General features: G+C 42.5%; 1 protein-coding gene across 1 annotated transcript in view; it reads right to left on the minus strand.

Annotated features, from left to right (window-relative positions):
* Positions 1 to 18,405, minus strand: part of snx29 (sorting nexin 29) — a 143,989-nt gene that overhangs the window by 12,404 nt on the left and 113,180 nt on the right. Inside the window, exon 19 of the mRNA XM_047609141.1 lies at positions 11,126 to 11,266. Within this exon, the coding sequence (XP_047465097.1) occupies positions 11,126 to 11,266 (141 nt within the window). The remainder of the gene's footprint in view (positions 1 to 11,125; positions 11,267 to 18,405) is intronic.

Consider the following 18,405-nt stretch of genomic DNA (forward strand, 5'->3'; position numbering starts at 1 on the left):
ATCCTCTTGTGGAGACAGAGAGGGGAGCTGAAGAGGCCAGGTGCTGTCTCTTGTTTGCACAGAGGAAAGAGGGGGCAGAGCAGAAACTACCGTGGCATACTGATGCTGGTACAAGTACGATTCTGTCCCCTCACATCTGTCTGCGTACGTCCCCATATCTCAGCACTGCTCTTCCCTAGCCTGCCCCTTCACCTATAATTTCTTACCCACGCCTACTTCACTCAAATGACATGTGAGCCTAAGCAAATCCATTTTCATTCATCATACGGGCACGTATGTGAGCAAGGATTCGTCTGAGGATCTATGGGCTGTCTTCATGAATCACATGAACAACACTGCAGGTCGCTCTACGTGAGCAGGTTAAAGCTGACATCATGTTTGACTCTGCTTTTCTGACAATTGTATGTAAGAAAATGTTTAAATCACAGAAATTTGAAGTTCACTCTTTAAATTTGTAGTTACGAAAAAACTGCAGTTCCAACAATGGCCACTTGAGGGTAGCTCCGAGGGTGAGTTAACCCCATAGACCTCCATGTTAACGTGACACATTTTATAGCAGAAACAACTTCACAGCCAGGTATAAGTTAGTTTCATAAATGTACAGAACTGTACTTAGAGGTTTTAAATAACATAACTATACCAAGGCTTAAATATGTTCATAGGTTAGGGCGTGGCTGCTTTGCATGCTGGACGGGGGTTGCTAGCTAATCATCGCCAGGATAGGCAGTTTGCGTTAGCTAAAGCTAAAACCAAGGAGTACGTTTTCTTATTGCTTTAAATCCAAAACATACATTTCGATAATGTAACATGTCGTTGCCCCGATTTGATGAGACACCTGTAATATGATTAAAAGTGAGAATATACCCATTGATGATATCTAGCTTAGCAGATATCAGTAGTTTTTAAAATGGATGCAAGGTGTTTTGGATGGTTAAGCAACCTCTAAATAAAATATTTGAAACTACAATAGCATTACATTAATTATTATCTTATCAATTACATGGATTTTAGTGTAAGGACAGACAGACATTTTGCAAAACAGCCTTTTACCCATCACATTCAATTACTTTTCTTTAGTTGTTTTGTCATTTTTCTTTTTTCTTCTGTATTTTTTTATTTATTTAATATTCCCTGCTTTTATATTTCCGGGTGTTTTATGGATCGTGTCCATTCTTGTTCCTCTCACATCCATGGTTCATTAAGTTCTCTGTAAGCATTTCTGTATGAAACTATAATGGCAATATAGGTTTACGCTATCTCTATACGCCTTTGTCAACAAAATGTACCGTGATATGGGATTCAGAAATAATCACGCAATGGTAGATGTAATGGCAGAAAGAAAAAAAAATGTGTACAGGCTGATACTGTAGCTACAGTACATGCACACACACACACACACGCAGCACAACTAAATGCTTCTTCTCAGAGAGAGCAGATAAACAGGAGCGGGGGGCTGTCAACGGAAGAGAAGCGTAAAGTAGTCACATATGCGTCAGGGTCTCCACAACTGCTCAGTGAATTTGCTGCCAGCTTTTCCCCATTCAAGTCTGGAGGAGTGGAAAAAAAAAAAGAAAGAAAAAAAAAACACTACGAACTGAACATCCAAACAAGTAAATTGTTGCCTAGCAACAAAAAACACTTACAGAAGAGAAAAGTAACTAGACTCTGAGGTATCAAACACGTTTCCGTCCAACATAAAATCAATGCTTATGACCTCGATCCTGCCAGGAAATCTTCAATTACACTGATCAGACATAACATTATGACCACCTTTCTAATATTATGCAGGTCTCCCTTGTGCCTCCAAAACAGCGGTTAGTGTTGTCACAAGATGGTCAGTGCTATTTACTTCTCCCGTCAGTGGTTTTAATGCTGTGGCAGATCAGTGTATATTTTTTTCCACTATGGAAATGAAAGCCTGTGATACTGTGTGGTGGACTGTCCGAGGCCAGGCCTGCTGTTTGAATAATCAGTCGCTGTAGTACAAATTCTGAAGGTTTATATAAGCAGACTTCAAGCAGAATTTCACCAAAAAAGCTCTCCAGAACGAATATCTTGTCCGAAATAAAAGAATGCAATCTCCTAGGACACGACGTTATTCAGGAACATCAACTTGTAGTCCACTAGAATTAAACGAGAGACATCATCGACACACACTAGCAACAAAACAAGGTCAACACTTCCCACCAAGTCAGCCCACACTGGACCGCAGAGGGGCTGAAGAGGCTGCTCTCCTCGTCCCGCGTTCAAACGCTCGCCAAACTGTGGGTCCAGGCCATGCATAAAACATCACAGGCAATTCAGGAACGCTCATACAAGACCTCCACAATGTCTCCCTGTCATAATTAAAAGCATAAAGCATGTATATTGCATAATATGTGAACACAACATACTAAGAGTGGTTAATAATTCACTTTGTACTCTGATTAATTAATCAGGGCAGCCTTGGAACTGCTCTCCCTCCCTCTTTGTATGTGCAGATGAGGTGACTGCCAAGGGCAAATGGGACAAGTTTAAGAGCATTTTCTTTTCTTAGGACACTTACATAATGTGTTACCGTAATCACAATAATCAAAGCTTTCAAGCTGACAGGGAGATTGTGGGCTGATGTGTGCTGGAGACTTCCTTCAAAATCAAAGAGAAAGACAACCATCTTCAAGAGTTGTTTTGTTCTAGTCAAACAGTGAGGGTTCCATATTTCAGATGCATTTCCTTTCTGTACACGGATGTAGCCGGCACACTGGGTTGGAAAAACAAACCCCAACAAGCTCGCACCGCAATGCATCGTAGTAAATAAAGGCAGCACAGTCGTGGCTGCGCAAGCAGGCCGACTCCGAAAACTCGGCTTTCTCTGTCAAAAGTTTTAAAGCGCCGGCAACACTGACTGAATATCCACATTAAAAGTTGCAGATTGTCTTGGTCGTTGGCTACGTTTACAATATTTCTTCAGCCCAACTGAAATCATTCAAATGAATCCACATAACTTAACCGCCAAATATAATGATCCCCGAAGATAGATGAGTTTACGTGACTACACACATCAATCAGTGTGTTTTTTTGTTTTTGTTGCACAAAGTGGTGCTGCCTGCTGCTATGAAGCATCGAATCTGGTGGAAATATAACAGAAGTAGTTTTTTTTTTTCTCCAGCTCCATGGAAAACAATGAATTCCGCCAGTAGACAATGAATAAGTGGGCTAACATTGTGGCTGCTATCAACTTCTGTTTTTTAACCTTTACCGTGACAATAACCACATGAGCACAGGCAAGATGTGTCTTCGTGGAACTCAACGGCTCGGCAACTTGAAAGCAAAGATTATCTCGAAGCCAAAGGAATCAAGGTGCTTGGTGATGCAAAGAGGAAAACCAACTGAAAAGTTCAAGCTACGTGTGCAAGGGAGACGATCCCCAGCATAAAGGGGAACCCAATCAAATGCCCTGAGAAGTGGTTTGATGTCTTTCTAACTCATAAATACAACATCAACCGGAAAACTGGCTTGAAAAGACCTCCCGGGAAATTTTAAGGGCTGAATATACCAATGTGGCCTGTTCCTCAAACACATGTGGGAGCACCTGGAAGAGAAAGCAATGACCTGGACACCAGAGCCGACCCACCAGCTGGAGAGTGTTGCGGTTAAGGGTCAAAACACTTCATGATGGCCGGGTACCACCTGACAACCTTTCCTCCAGGCAAAGGCTACATCCATGAACAATGGATGTAAAATGGCATTTTAGAATGTAATGGGTACCTGGGGCAATCATGTAAAGAAACAATCTGAGACCTTTGACTGGATCAAGCGTTACATGATTTTCAAGGGCTTGTATGTTTCTATTGAATGGACTATTTAAAGCATTTCTTCCAATCAAGCTAGTTTGTCCAGACTGTGGTTGAGGCTTTATTTTTTTACTCTGACTGGGCTATCAATTTGGTTATTAGTGAAATACTTCTGCCAGTGTAAATGCAGCAAATGTTGCTAATAATACAACGCTGAAAGTCTGTTGCACCTATAACCACAAGCTATAAGTGTGGTAACACACTCTGGAGCACTACATCACCGCAAGACTGTGAAGATCAGCAACAACAGAGCTTCCAGAGAGTTCTGAGTTTAACGTTAATGAAATACTGTCACAACCTCCAACCGCTAATCACCAAAGTAATGCCGCGTGAACGCTGTGACTGATCTCAGGATTAACAGATGTGGAAAGTCAAATCATTCCTGAAATCCCTCAGGTCATCCTGCCCTTTCATGACGCTCAGTGAGCACAAGGAGATATTGTTCATGTCCTTTGCCTTAATCTGAAGGGAAGACAGTTCAAAGCTGTTTCCAAACAGTGCAGACGTCCGCACAGCTCCTCCCCAGATGAATTTGCTAGTGTTGCAATCACATGTGTGAAATGTGATTATTTTTTTCATTTATTTATTTATTTTTTTCAAATATTGGAATAATTAGATGCAGCTGATTCAAGGTTATCTATCATCTTAACACGTGATCATGTTCTACTTAAACCAATCAGGCATAACATTATGAGCTAATCACAGTCAATACACAATCAGTGGATATAATGTTATGGCTTATCGGTGTACTGATCGAGGAGAAGTGGTGACTACTTGCAGAAAAAAACGACTGAAACTTTGTCTCTCTTTTACTTGGTAGCTCCGGGCAAACGAAAAGTCTCCATCTATGACCTTAAAAGGGGGAAAAAAGCGAAGGAGATAAGAGCCGCAACAAAATCACCAAGTGATTTTATCAAAGCTAAGGGCACACGAGTGATTCGAGTGAGCAGCGGAGGAGGCAGCGATACAAGTGGTCAAAGGAGAGAAAGCTATATTGAGGTAGGACAACAACAAATGGTAAGCCCCCTTAGATATAAGTCTCAAAAACGAAAGTTGCACAGCAAGTGAATAAACCCGACAGCTGGACTCCGGAGTCTCGCAACAATTGAGTCTTCGATATCATCGCTCTGCGCCCTCGCTGTGTCAACACCAGCGTCCAGAGGAATTTGACAGTGGCAACTTGGGAGCACTTAGCCCGTGCGCCCGGCCTGGCCCCAGACAGATCGGCTGGTAAAGAGGCCGTCACGGGCGGCGGCGCGAGTGCATCTGTATTGTTGGGATACGCAGCTGGACAGCCTCGCCTAAAGCACTTGCAGATGTAGAGAGGGAGATCCTCATCAGCTAATTAACAGGACTAAAGAGACACAGATGCAGAAGTGGGGCGAAAAGGAACAGTGGTGATGATAAGGAGATCACACAAGACCATGGTTAATGCTCACAGGCCATCTCTCCCACTGGCTGTGGGCTTTTTTTTTTTTGTTACTCTTTTGTTCTAAAAAAAAAAATAATAATAAAAAATTCAACATGTTGATGCCGTCACTGTTATTAATCCACCTGAAAAATAAAATAAAATGAGCCAGTGTTTTCTGAGTATGCCATAATCCTGAGGATAAATAACAAAACTCTAAGGGGCTCAAGCAGCTTAAAAATATAACGATCTTCTCCAGGATAGAACCACAGTTCCATTATTTTGGCTCAGAGTGAAAATCAGAGTTGTGACAATTACACTTCATAATGATTTTTTTTTTTTTAATTTGTTTTAACTTTCTCATATTTACAACTTTCAGGTGTCCTGTGATTGGCCAGATGGCCACGACGCACCTGCAGCAAAGAGTTTGTAAGGTACAATAGCTGGACTCAATTTTATAGAAAGAAAGTAAACTTGTTAAAACTGGCCAGTGTAAAGAGGAAGGGGACATCAAACACCTGCCAAAGAGTAAAATAAATGATTAAATCTCTATTTCATCTTAAATGTCACCACAGCATGAAAGACTGTAAGAAAGTGAACTAGTTTAATAATAACATTCTGTAGTCTGACACACACTGACCCACACTCACTGTTTTTACACAATGGCGGTACAAAATAATGTTAAAGACACTATATGGTTGTGTAGCAGGGTATATTCAACTGGCATGTGTTTAAAACTATTTGCAAATTAGTAAATGAGTCATACCAGGCTTCTCTAAATAAAAACTGGTAGCCAGTTAAAAGCTGGTCTCGGATAATATCCAGGGACATTGTCTCCACAAGCAAAAAAAACCCAAAAAAAACTAATTGGCTAACACCCAAATAGAGAGCGGGCTGATAAAGTCCTGCTGCTTGCCAGGTAACCATTATGCACTGTCTGCTGCTTTTTATTTAATAAACAGCCCAAGACAAACATACTATTTTCATCGCTTCATTGTTCTGGATTACTGATCTTAAGTATCACTGTGCTATTTCAGTCACGGTGGGCGTGTGCTTTGTTGTCCTTTAATCCCGCGCGGCTGTTGCTGCATATGGTATCCCTGCGAATGTGTCAGAATAAAAGCCTCATTAAGAAATAAAGGAGTTTTTGTTGACCAAAAGACAAAGGGCTTTTAATTTGAAACAGGAAGTGTTGCGTTTGCATTAACAGGATTAACTGGAGCAGGTTAAAACGACGCTGTGAAATATGACCAAATAAAGGCCCCAGGTGCTATATAAGGAACATGTCACTGGTTAAATTCCCGCTGAGGACGCTGGAATTAAAGTCACGTCAAGCTAACACCTTGATGGGAGCTTGACTCACCTTCCCCATGCTGGTGATGACACCCCGTGATAGGTATGTGTAAAACTGTCTTCTGTAAAGTGACTTCGCAGGCATGAAACAGAAAGTCGATGCCATCTACCCTGGTTAGTAAAAAGCGCGTGTGCCCGCATTTCCACTGCTACCTGATGTCGACCTGACAGCAGGTTTATTTCATCCTCACCAGAGCCAAGGACGGCGGAGCAGATACTCACCCCGCAGTTAAAAAGGCTTTTGAAGGCCTCTCCCACTCACCTCACACCAAGTAACCTGTTTCTGACATTATATTTCTCCATCATTAGCCGGGTATAACGGTGACGGGGCCTGATTTTGCAAAGTGTCTCCGTGTAAGAGGTGAAAGCAGGACAGAGGCTGAAAGACGGAGAATGGCAAAAGCAGAAAGAGATGAATAGAGTGTAACGCATGAAAAGAATGGAAAAGGAAGGCAGAACCAAATGGACTGGCTCAGTAATTTACAAACATATTGTAGCTTTCAGTCAAATCAGATCATACATACACTATATACACTGATCAAGCATAACATTATGACCACAGACGGGAGAAGTTAATAACATTGACCATCTTGTGCCAATACAGTGCTATACTGGGAAACTTTTGGACCTGGCATTCGTTCTTGTGGATGTAACTTAGACATGTAGCACCCACCTAGAGCTGACCACACCCCCCCACCGCATAGTAATGACCTCAGCAGGATGCAGTCTGACACAGGTGCACACACAAAAAATGGTTTATTGGCAACTCATTTGGCAAAAAAACAAACAACAAACAAAAACACAAAAAACGTGAAATGGGATCAATGAGATGCATTGGAACAAGCCTGCTCCACAGAGGCCCCTCCCCTCAACGCATGAGACACAAATGTCCCCACTAACAACATTCTGTTGTGTGTAGTTGTGTTTTTCTTTCTTCCGTAATCAGAATATCTGAGGAAACCACTGATATTCCTCATTATATAATATTGTGATATTCCCTACTTTAAATAACCTGGTCATTATCTTACTGAACCGAGGTTGCTTCTAAATGCCAACCAATAGCGGTGGTGTCACCACTTAAGGTGGATATTATCAATGGAATGACAAGCACTCTAGTGCAGACAACCTTGCAGGTCCTTTATACATGCTCACAAGTTCCATTTCAAGGTAACGCAATCCACAGTGAGGGATTCTGGCTTGAAATTAGTTTAGAACTTATTAATTGTCTGTTTTATCAGTAGACCACTTCACACAGTATTTAACCCCCCAAACTTGGAACAAGTAAGAGACAAGGAAACCAAAGACTGTATGACAATAACCAACTGTGGCCATGAATAGATATGTGTTGTAATAGTTGGAGATTAGACCTAAGACACAAGCACCAGGTTTTGGTTTCAGTACTTAACCAGGTATTTCTGGAGCTATTTAAAGTTTCTGCATTTCTTTTTGAGTTAATTATCTTAGTATGCTTCACTCCTGGTCCCTACAGCGGCACTGATCTCACTTCACCTGAAGTAGAAAGTCTTCACTGCTGCCAACACTAGAGCGTACTCCAAGAGAGCCAGAGACACTGGACTAGCTGGACTGAAATAACAGGGGAAGTCAACACGGCAGGCCTGCTGATTACTGACACAACCACACACACACACAGACACACAATGAATACACATGGGGAAAAAAAAAAAAAAAAAAATGCACACTCCCTGCTGCAGAGAGGGGCATACCCACAGAGAAACAGACACCTCAAAGAGAACACACACATACACGCACACAAACCGAACCATCCCTTCCATCGCCCTCTCTCACAGACACACAAAACTACTGCAGCTTTATTCTGCGCAGCTTTGGTTGTCAGAAAGAAATTTGGGCGCTTGGTGTTCACACACGTATTTGGCACACGAGGATGTTAAGCACACCCAAACTTCACCAATCTGGTCCTTACAGAGTCTTTAAGCTATAAATCCCTCCACCTGCTCCCTCATTTCATGTCGGCCTGCACTGAAGGCCTCCAGCTCTTTTTTTTGTCCAAGTTCCTGAAGCAGACTATTTTAGAATACTGACCAAACTATTGAATTGGATTTACGTAGTTTGTACAACTCAATATGCATTAGTTTGAGGAATATTCTTGGAGCTATTTTGAAATGAATGTTGCAAAGCTGCCGCATCTATGGATCGTGATCAGTTTATTTTCAAGACTGTTTTTTAGACGGTTGCTGCAGCATCACTTTCAGCAGAGGAACGAGATGCTGCTAGAACAGGACTCACGATTTTATCTCTTCCATTTGCACTGCTTATATCTTAAACAGGACCCTGTTTGGTTGGACTTTAAAATCAAAGGACAGATGAAGCATGCGAAAACTTCTGGTCTCCAGAAACAAGGCTGAGAAAGGGGACAGCAAGAGGCACATGAAAATGAACAAAATACACAACACACGGTTGGTGGAATCTAGTAAAAGGACCACAACATAGTATAAAGAGAAAATAATGACAATACAAAAGGGAGGTGGCATCTGACTTCCACTGTTTACGCCTGTTATTCACAACAATGTGACTTTGCACAGCGTATCGTGGTGTATTATTTATAGTATTTACTGCATAATTGTATTGTGTTCACATGTCCAGGGACTGCAGGTGGAAATGAACCTGACGCGCCAGATGGTTTGCAACATGGAACCATCTGGGAAGTCATCCATGGAAATTGCTTGGAAAGGGCAGACTTTTTCAAAACATTCTCAGAAGATGATTTCGAGAGCCATCTGTTTATCGCTGTCTATCATGTGCTACCCTCAATCTATCAGGTCGCAGAACGACGTGTGGTAGGAGAGCACAAAAGATGAAACACGACCAGCCCTGGTGTCAGGGGCTTTGACAGCTCGCAAGCGGTGAGGTAGACAATTCTGGTGGTCTCTGCAGAAAGACGGTTGTCACACCAGGAGTTTGCAGAAAGGGTTCAGTGTGTACTTTTCCACTCAGCTTCATGTGGAATCCCGGCTTTAAATTGTGGTCAGAGCGACAAAGCGACGGCTTGCTTTCTCCGCAGAGATGGCCGTCTTCACGAATACGGTGAAAGCCAATAATTCACTCGAACCTGCAGTGTAATGGGCTTTGAGAGGGGCTTTTCCAGCACACAATGACACCAGCTCTCCAGGCCCTCAATAGATACTTCCACATGATCCCACATGGCCGCGCAGACACACATACACACACCGTCTCTCTTCTCACATTCGCAGCGCCTGCGACACGGCGTTCTGTCTCGTTTTTTTTTTTTTTTCCCGAAAGCCGTGAAAGCGCGGCGTCTTTGAAGGTGGGAAGTCAGGCCGCAGCTTTTGACTCTCGCAGCGTTAAATCCAACCGGCCAGAGAATCGGGGTCAGAGCCAAATTATCTCCCAAAGGTTGGAGGGAGACAGAGGAGAGCGGGATGAAAAGGAGGACGGAAGGAGAGAGGTGGGGGAGAGGAAGGCAAGTCATGGAACTCTACGGCAGCGATTGTCCGGTAAGTGTGATATTTGAAGTGTACTATAAAAACAGAACAACGTGGCCGAAGGGCTACTTGGGACCCCCATCTGACCATTATTTTTCCAGTTTAAGTCTGATATAAAGACAACCACATGTTGTTTGGAAAAGGGGTTTCCCTGAACAACCTGAGATTGTTTCAGTCACAGCTTTTCAACTATACTCGGGCACAATAAGTCCACCAAGCTGCAGGTTCTTCCACATACCAAACCACTGCATGTAGAGAGGTAAGAGTGATACCTTCAGGATGGTGTCTTTATTAGCTTTGTCAAAACTAAAAACACAGAAAACAAGTGTAGGAAACACCTTAAACATCTGTTAGCATATCCAGCTAACTAGCTCCCTCATGTACTTACATCAATAACATATTATTATACACATTACTTCCAAATCCATGTAATGTCACTGTAATAAGGTGGATATATAAGGTTTTACTGGATCTGGGTAGGTTTACATTCTAAACCTGTTAGCCAATATTCATCAATAATAATTATAGAAACACAATTAATACTTTTTGCCTGTTACAGCTTCAGTTCTTTTAGCCACTGTATATTTAAGGTCTTTTACAGGATTCTCTTTTTTAAAATGATAATAATTCCGCTTGAAACACTCAAAATCTGCCAGGGACTGTGTTCAATCACTCATGGAGTTAACATTGGCTTAATTAACACATAAAATCTGCCAGCGACAGTTGCTGTTTGGCCAACACATTGGCAGTCGCCAGCCAAAAAGGAGAAATCTGCTCATGTATACCTCCGTGTGAAATCAAGGAACCTAGTGTTTCAAAAGTTTCTGAGAATTATGGGTTGTAACTTGGCCACCTTGAACACCGAAAGGCCTTCAGGGCAGCACTGCAGGGTCAGAAAGCTTGACGGGCATAGCAACGAGGGTGAACTAAAGCTTGGGAGTGCAACTGTAGTTGACTTATCAACAGGTGCTCAAATAGTACTTTTCATTTAGTGGCACTGAGGGGGCTGTCGAGTGAGCTACCGACACTCACCGTTGGCGTTAGCTCACCTTGTTTCCTAGGGCTTTCTTGGGTGGGAAGCTGAAGGCGTCCACCTGAGGAAACTGGCTTCTCAGGTGGTTGTGGAGCTCTCTGAACTCGGTGTAACGTCTGTACACATTCCATTCATTGTCCAGGATGCGGATGTACACCTGTGGAGAAGCAAGACACACCATTGCCGTCATCATCTTCATCTCATCACTGCAGTCATTATCAAGAGCAGCAGGTCCTGATTTCTGTTAAAATATCCCAAACTTCAGAGTCTGTAGCCTGTGAAAAATGCTACAGAACACAAAGGAACAATGGGGAAACACACCAGCCTACCAACCTGTTGTGTAACAGCCATTTTGCTGCAGTTCACACATTGGTCATTAAGCTCTTTCAGTGTCTTGCAATAAATGAACGAGATGGGTGAAAGAACGAGTTCTCAGCCTTGTAAATGTGTATTTTCACTTACATATGGCAGCACATAACAGAGAGAGTCTACAGACGTGGCTGCGCTGCCACCATTTCCATGCACCATTAGCTGCTTTATTCAGACCCATGAAAGAGAGAAGGAGCGGGGAGAGGAGGAAAGATGAGCCTATTACGAGACAGAGAGGTTGAGAAAGAGGAGCAGCCGGGTTTTATTTTCACGGCAGAAAAAGGGGAATGCACACGACGACAAAAAAGAGGGAACAGGACGGCTTTTGAGAATTCAATTACGAAATGCACCACTGCAAAGAAAAAAAAATAAAAAAATACAGACTTGATTCAAGTACATGAAAAGAGAAAATGATTTCAATTTTGATCAGATGTACTTTGGCATTGTTACCCCCCTGCCAGGCAGATAAATAATACAGTAAACAAATGGAAGAAGCCATGTTGTGTTGCTGAACTGAATGTTCCCAAACAAAATCGCAGTCGTGAATGCGTTCATTTTGCACACTGCTGCTGAGCTGGACCCTTGTATACAGACGAACCCTGAGCAGAACTTTTCATTTTTAAATGTGACCTGAGGGTAAGATGAAACATCACGGCAGGGCAGCGTTTTTACATACCCTAGGACCGTTGGGTCTGAAAACAAATCTGACACATCAGTCACATTGGCGACCAATTTGGAAAAACTTTGAGCCAAGGCATGTTAATGGCTATAAATGCAGAGTGATACAGAGTGAGCACATGTGGGAATAGATCTGAGTCCAGTTTGGGGAAATTTATTTTTAGCAAAAAAATCATTACGAAAGGGCATCACCACGAGCCAGAAGCCGTGGATTTAAAAGTAAAAAAGTGAGTAATCTGTTTAGTTTGCGAGGAGACGACGACGAGGAGCTCGGGTGGATGGGTGGGAGCAGATTATACTGAAAAACAACCGCTCAGAGCACTTTATTCAATAAATCAGAAGCAATGATGGCGGAAGTAATGCATTTTGTGTGCGCTGAACTAAAGAGTTAACCTCGGCAAACTACGAATGTGCACAACACTTAGTAAAAACTTCATGAAAGCTTTCAGGAGACACCGTGTGAGTGTTCACGGTCATTCCTTATTAAAACAATTACACTGCTTTTCACTCTTCCCTTTAGATCGTTCATTAGGAAAACCTACGAACACTTATGAAGCACCAAGCACGTTGTTATGAAAATTACAGACATAGAGAAGTGAGTAGGATGCATCTAGTGGTGAAGGCTCCAGTACTTATCATATTTACCAAATTCAGGTCACTGACTGGTTATTAATCTTATCCTCCTTAAAAGTTTCTTATTAGTTGATGTTGGCTCTGACCTGCTGGTGAACCTAGACGACAATTAAAAGGACCTCAAGTCTCAATCCACTAAGGAGTCAACCTCTTAGATCCATTCAGCAGTTTTCTGGGCTTGGACCACGCTGGCTGACATTAACTGTATGTAACAATGTTGCCGTTTTATTATGGTTAATATTAGATAATACTGGCATCTGGGTCTATGAGAGTCGTGGTTTGGCTTTAAGACACTCAGTGATCCTTTGTCAGCACGGATGCTACGGTGCAGTCCGGACAACGCAGCAAACAAAGCAAATGTGGCATTTTGGACAGCCATTAAGAGGCAGCCAGCAGCTGGGGCTTCGTTAGCTGTCCCAAATGTCTCATTGCAAAAATTTCAACAGTGACAGCCATGTCTACACGCTGTTAATGTTACAAAAATATGTTGGAAACATAACACTTCATAGTAAAGACAAACATAAATAGATAGAAAAGCATGCAGCACCGCGGACCTCTGCCGAATATGTGGGAGGTGAAGTTTTTCCAACGCTACGTCTTTTTTCTCTGGGTCTATTCAATTAACACTTCATCTACAACATAGGCAAGGACGAGTGGAACAACATGTAGAAGTGTAATAGGCGTGATAAGATTTCACTACAGTGCTGAATGAAAAGTATCTCAAGTAAAGTTAAGTCACGAATTAGTGAACAAATTAAGACAACGTAACAGTTTGTTAGAAAACAGTGGCGTAGCTGATTACTAAACCAGTCTCTTTAAAGATACCTGGTACTCCCACCAGTCAGTTAAAACTTGATGAAATGTCTCCGAGCCAGTTCAGCTGCCGCACTGTCCCCGGTGCCATCAGTAACCTTTAACACCTAATTCAGTTGTTTGGATTTTTATGGAAACACACTTTGAAAACCTCTGATATGCAGTGACTTGTTGTATGAGGATCAGCTGTTCTAAAGGAAAAACCCAGAACTGTTAAATGACAGCAACTGTTGAGGAGATGGAAGCAGACAAGGCCATTAACGGAACGGAGACTCGTCGTCTCAGCACTTCATGTGTGACTTGTAGATAAGGCATTTAAGTGATTTTTTGAGCTTCTTTTTGCACTTCATACATGAAGCACCGACTTACCACGGCGTCGTCTTGTTGCCCGTGTGTGCTGATCAAAGGACGGGACAGAGACAAAACTAGGGCACGATAAATATCTTATTCAGGATGTATTTAGAGGACCTTTGAATTCATGGAGGCTGTTTCACAGCAGATACTCTGACATCAAATGTAATATCCCGGGCGTAGGTAATGAAGGACATGAAGCCATCTACATTGTATTTAGGAGATCGCTCTCATGATTCACTTTGACATTTCGTTAACAGCACGTTTCACCTGTGTTTTTAATGATACGTCGAGACAAAAACGCATGCCGTGAGAAAGTTCTGGCATCCACACATTGAACACTTTCAGCGACTGACAGATGACTGCAGTTAACTGAAGGGATCTGATTTTGATCAATATTTCACCATTCTCATACAGTGCACTTGTGTAAAAGCATGTTAAAGAGGACAAATACGTTCAATTTCACTTGTGATCTCAAAAGAGATGTGTATGCATACCTGCCGCCATCATTCCATTGTTTTATAAAGGGGCAAAGCGCTATGCCATTACTGCAGCGTTAAAACGAGGGCTAGACATCTCATAATGTATTCCATACATTGAGTGAGGGTGAAAGCGAGGTTTGTGCTTTTAAATATTCCATATGTTTTGGTGAAGTGCCCGGCTCAATGCAGAGCCCTGACAAGCGCGACAAGTAACTAGCTGTGTTTGCTTTGCGCATTATATCCGGTCCTTTTAGATCTGAAGTGCACTTCCACGATTTCATATTGTCCAGTCTGCCTCAGAAACCAGGCCACAGTGCAGCAGTTTCAGGTCAAGCCTCCATGTGCTTCGCGTTATCACATGCAGTCTGAATACAAGAGCTGTATGTACCCAGATGATAAAATCAGTCCCCCAGTGTGTAGCTTCTCAGACATCAAATGGCTCCTCACATATGGCAGTGTTAGCACAGCAAGCCTAATCCACTTTATACCGTCTCATTGGCATACTTATTTATGGCAACGCATTAGCCTCTGCACACAGCTACCAGCTCCCCCCCCCCACACCCCCTGACTAATAACAAACAGTCTTTCATTATCTCTGACAAAGATCTTGGCGACATCCAACCACTGTGTTCCTAATATTTGAGCACCAGGGCTTTGATACCACCGATAAAAAAATAAAAAATTTAAAAAAAAAAAACGCCTTCAAACAGCAAACAGGCCTTTAATGAAGGTTCAGAGGGACCCGGTACAAAAAGGGTGGGTGATGGGTTTTGGCTGCTGTTGAAAGCTCAACTGTGATGGACACAGTCCTGTTGTCAGTATTTAAATGGCTTTCGAGAACATCTGAGGAAGCATAATAACACGTCTGATGAAAATATAACCTCGGTACGACAGCGTGAAAAGGAAAATCCGCCTTTGGTTGCTGAAGTGCAAGCAAGAAAGATGTTTTCGTGCTGAAGTGCTACAATTTGCTGCTGTCGCGCACCAACTGTAACCCACAAAGCTGACTCACTTACCTCAAGTGCAAACTTAAAGGCCAGAAATTCTTTCGCTGCTCCTTAAACCACATCACTAGATGTATCACACGGTAAGTACCTTGTATTTTTCTCCAGTGAGACTGATTTAGGAGCAGGAAGTCATCTCTACCTGCTCTACCGGATTCTCACCCTTCGATAAATAACTCTGGATGACTGAGAACCTTCACAGATGACGCCAACTGCACAAACTCGTTCTGAATGGAGATAAATAAATAACCCTTTCATCATTGACCCTTCAGATATAAAACGTCATTTTGTCAAATTTTGTCACAACTGGAACACAACATGTTCAGTTGAGGTCAATAAGATTTTTTTTTTGGGAGGTCATGGCGGTCTTCATCCTCGAGCACACTGACATGCAGCAGTTTAATCAGATCAAACCAGCTTCCCGTAAGCTGATGGAAATTGCTCTAATGTTTACGGTAATCACAATGAAGCAGATCTGTGGCCATTTTTAAAGCTACCACAAAGTCAAAATTGCTTCAAAGTAGAGGATGGCCATTATTTGCGACAAGCAAAAGAAAGCCAACTGATGGAGCATTACAATTAAACAAAACAACAATTCCCCCCAATTCTGAGAAGCCATTTAGCTGGTCCATCAATCGAGGCTGCAGTTTTTCAGTAACTCACCGTCAAAGTCCTTTCATCTGACTTACGGGCTAAAACATATGGAATTAGACAATCTTAGACAAAGTCTGTGAACTACTTGTACAGATTTTTAGAAGTCCTCAACAGAAACTAGCGAATTTAGGCTAAGACGAGAAATAGTAATAGTAAGAAACAAATAGTCTGCAGATCTGTACTACATGTCTGATCCACATGTGAATAACAAAATAAATAAGTAAGCGCTGAAAACTTTAATCGCAGAAATGTATCTGCGTTTTTGTCTCGGAATGTTCTTCGATGCTCATTTAATTGAGTTGGATGAATCCCTGCAGATTACAGATTTTCCGGCATAACAACACAGAGCGAGAACAGTATATATACACAACAGATTTATAGAGAAGACCACCAGTGAACTAAAATATGCAGCAAGCAGCTGAACAAATGAAGGAAAGCAGTTCCCGTTTTGGGAGAACGTGCGTACTTTGTGTTATCTTTCGTGTTTGTCCCTCTGAAGAGTGATAATTCACTTTCATGATGAGCGTCAGGTGACAATTACCAAATTATATTTATTCAGTTTGGACGGCGTCACTATAATAAAAGCTGCGCTCTGCATTTTCTCAGCCCGCCTGGATGTTAAAAGGCTGGCTAGCTAGCAGGTGTTTTGATTTATTCATTAGGATCCCCATTAGCAGACCGGAGCGCTTGAGGTCAATGCTCACACACTCACGATTCAAAGTTTCAAATTGCCGAAGCTGCACACAGCAAGAGAACCGTCCCGTATATATCTCTGTGGCTTTATCCGGTAAAAGACATAGCGTGACAGTTTCCCGGAGAGAAAAGGGTTCCTTGCAAACCGTGAAACAACTTCAGAAATAAAGATCTGAAGGAGGAAGCCTCTGAACAGACAATTGCACCTTTTTCCTTGCTTGACATTTAACTGGATCTTTAGCCGGAGGGTTATTCCGACAAGCAGGTGGAAACTGGAATAGTCATGAGCCACAGCTAAGAAATGCATAGAGTGCAGATAATAATGAAGTGTCTCTCTCTTTCCCCGCTGCACCTCTCAGTGAAGACCCTGGTCTGTTGTTCCTCGATCTGACAAGCGGGCTAACTGTAGGAGTTCTGACTGTGGGGAAAACTGTGTGCAAGCTCATTTCCAGCACTGCAGGAGATCCATACAGAGAGCCATCTTGCTCACTTTACAGTTGGAACAATATGCAACTGCCAGCATGGCATGACTGGTGTTTGCTAGAAGCTAAAATGCTTCATCTAAGCAAGTAGCAGTGAAGGATGCAGCATAAAGATTTAAAAATACAGCGAATAACAACCCATCAACCCCTGTTCCAACACATTCTGGTTAAATGGAAACGAATACCAGGACCAAGTAAGCAAGAAAGAAACAACGGACAAAAGCTCATTGAGGCGACAAATCAGCAGCTGCTACATTTCAAACAATACAAAAATACAAAACCCAAAAACGGCAATAGCAGAAATCTTTTAACAGCTGCCAGACCGATATTAAAACTGGGTGTTTACACGTCTAGTGAGGCTTCTCCCTCCTGAAGAGTGAGTGTGCCACTTCAAACCGAAGCAAAAGCAGCAGAGCTTCGTGTCGTCACACCTCCCTCTTCACAGATCATTGAAGGCCAAACCATTTGCCCAATTTTGGAGAAAATAGAATCCATTTGGGTGTTTTGAGAAGGGAGACAGAAGCAGAGGATCGCAGGAAATAAAAGGCATCTCACCTCACTTCTACAGCTACAGCTCTACGCTGCAGTCTGACACGCACCTGCCCAGAAATATAACCCAGCAAACGAAAAGCACAGAAAATTCACCCTCTTTCTGTCTTTTAGACATTCTATGTCAAGATGGCCTGCGTGGTTGCATGTCTGTCTGTTCCCTTTCTGCCTCAGGTGTGCGGATCAGAGCCGCTGCTGGGTCCTCCTCCAAAGTTTTGAGTTCAGCATAACACCACCCACTTACTCAAACGCTATCTCAATTTTGGAAAGGTTTCCATTAAAGTAACTGCTGATCCACATTTGTTAACTCCAACATGATCAGCTTAGTTCCACTCACCATTGATGATGAGCGTCTCAGCAGCACATTAGCCCAAATTCAGTCTGCCAGCTCGCTCACTGATATGGTCCAGACTGAAATATTGTAACAACTGCTGCACAGATCGTCATTACATTTAGTAAAGGGCCCAGAAGGTGACTCGTGACTCATTTAGTCAGAATCAGATGGATTCCCATGAAATTCAGTTAAAACACTTACGTTGCTGCTAAACTACTAAATCTTCGCACTGCGTCCAAAGCACGGCACTACGA

Source organism: Mugil cephalus, chromosome 16 (assembly GCF_022458985.1).
Source record: "Mugil cephalus isolate CIBA_MC_2020 chromosome 16, CIBA_Mcephalus_1.1, whole genome shotgun sequence".
Classification (NCBI taxonomy): Eukaryota; Metazoa; Chordata; class Actinopteri; order Mugiliformes; family Mugilidae; genus Mugil; species Mugil cephalus.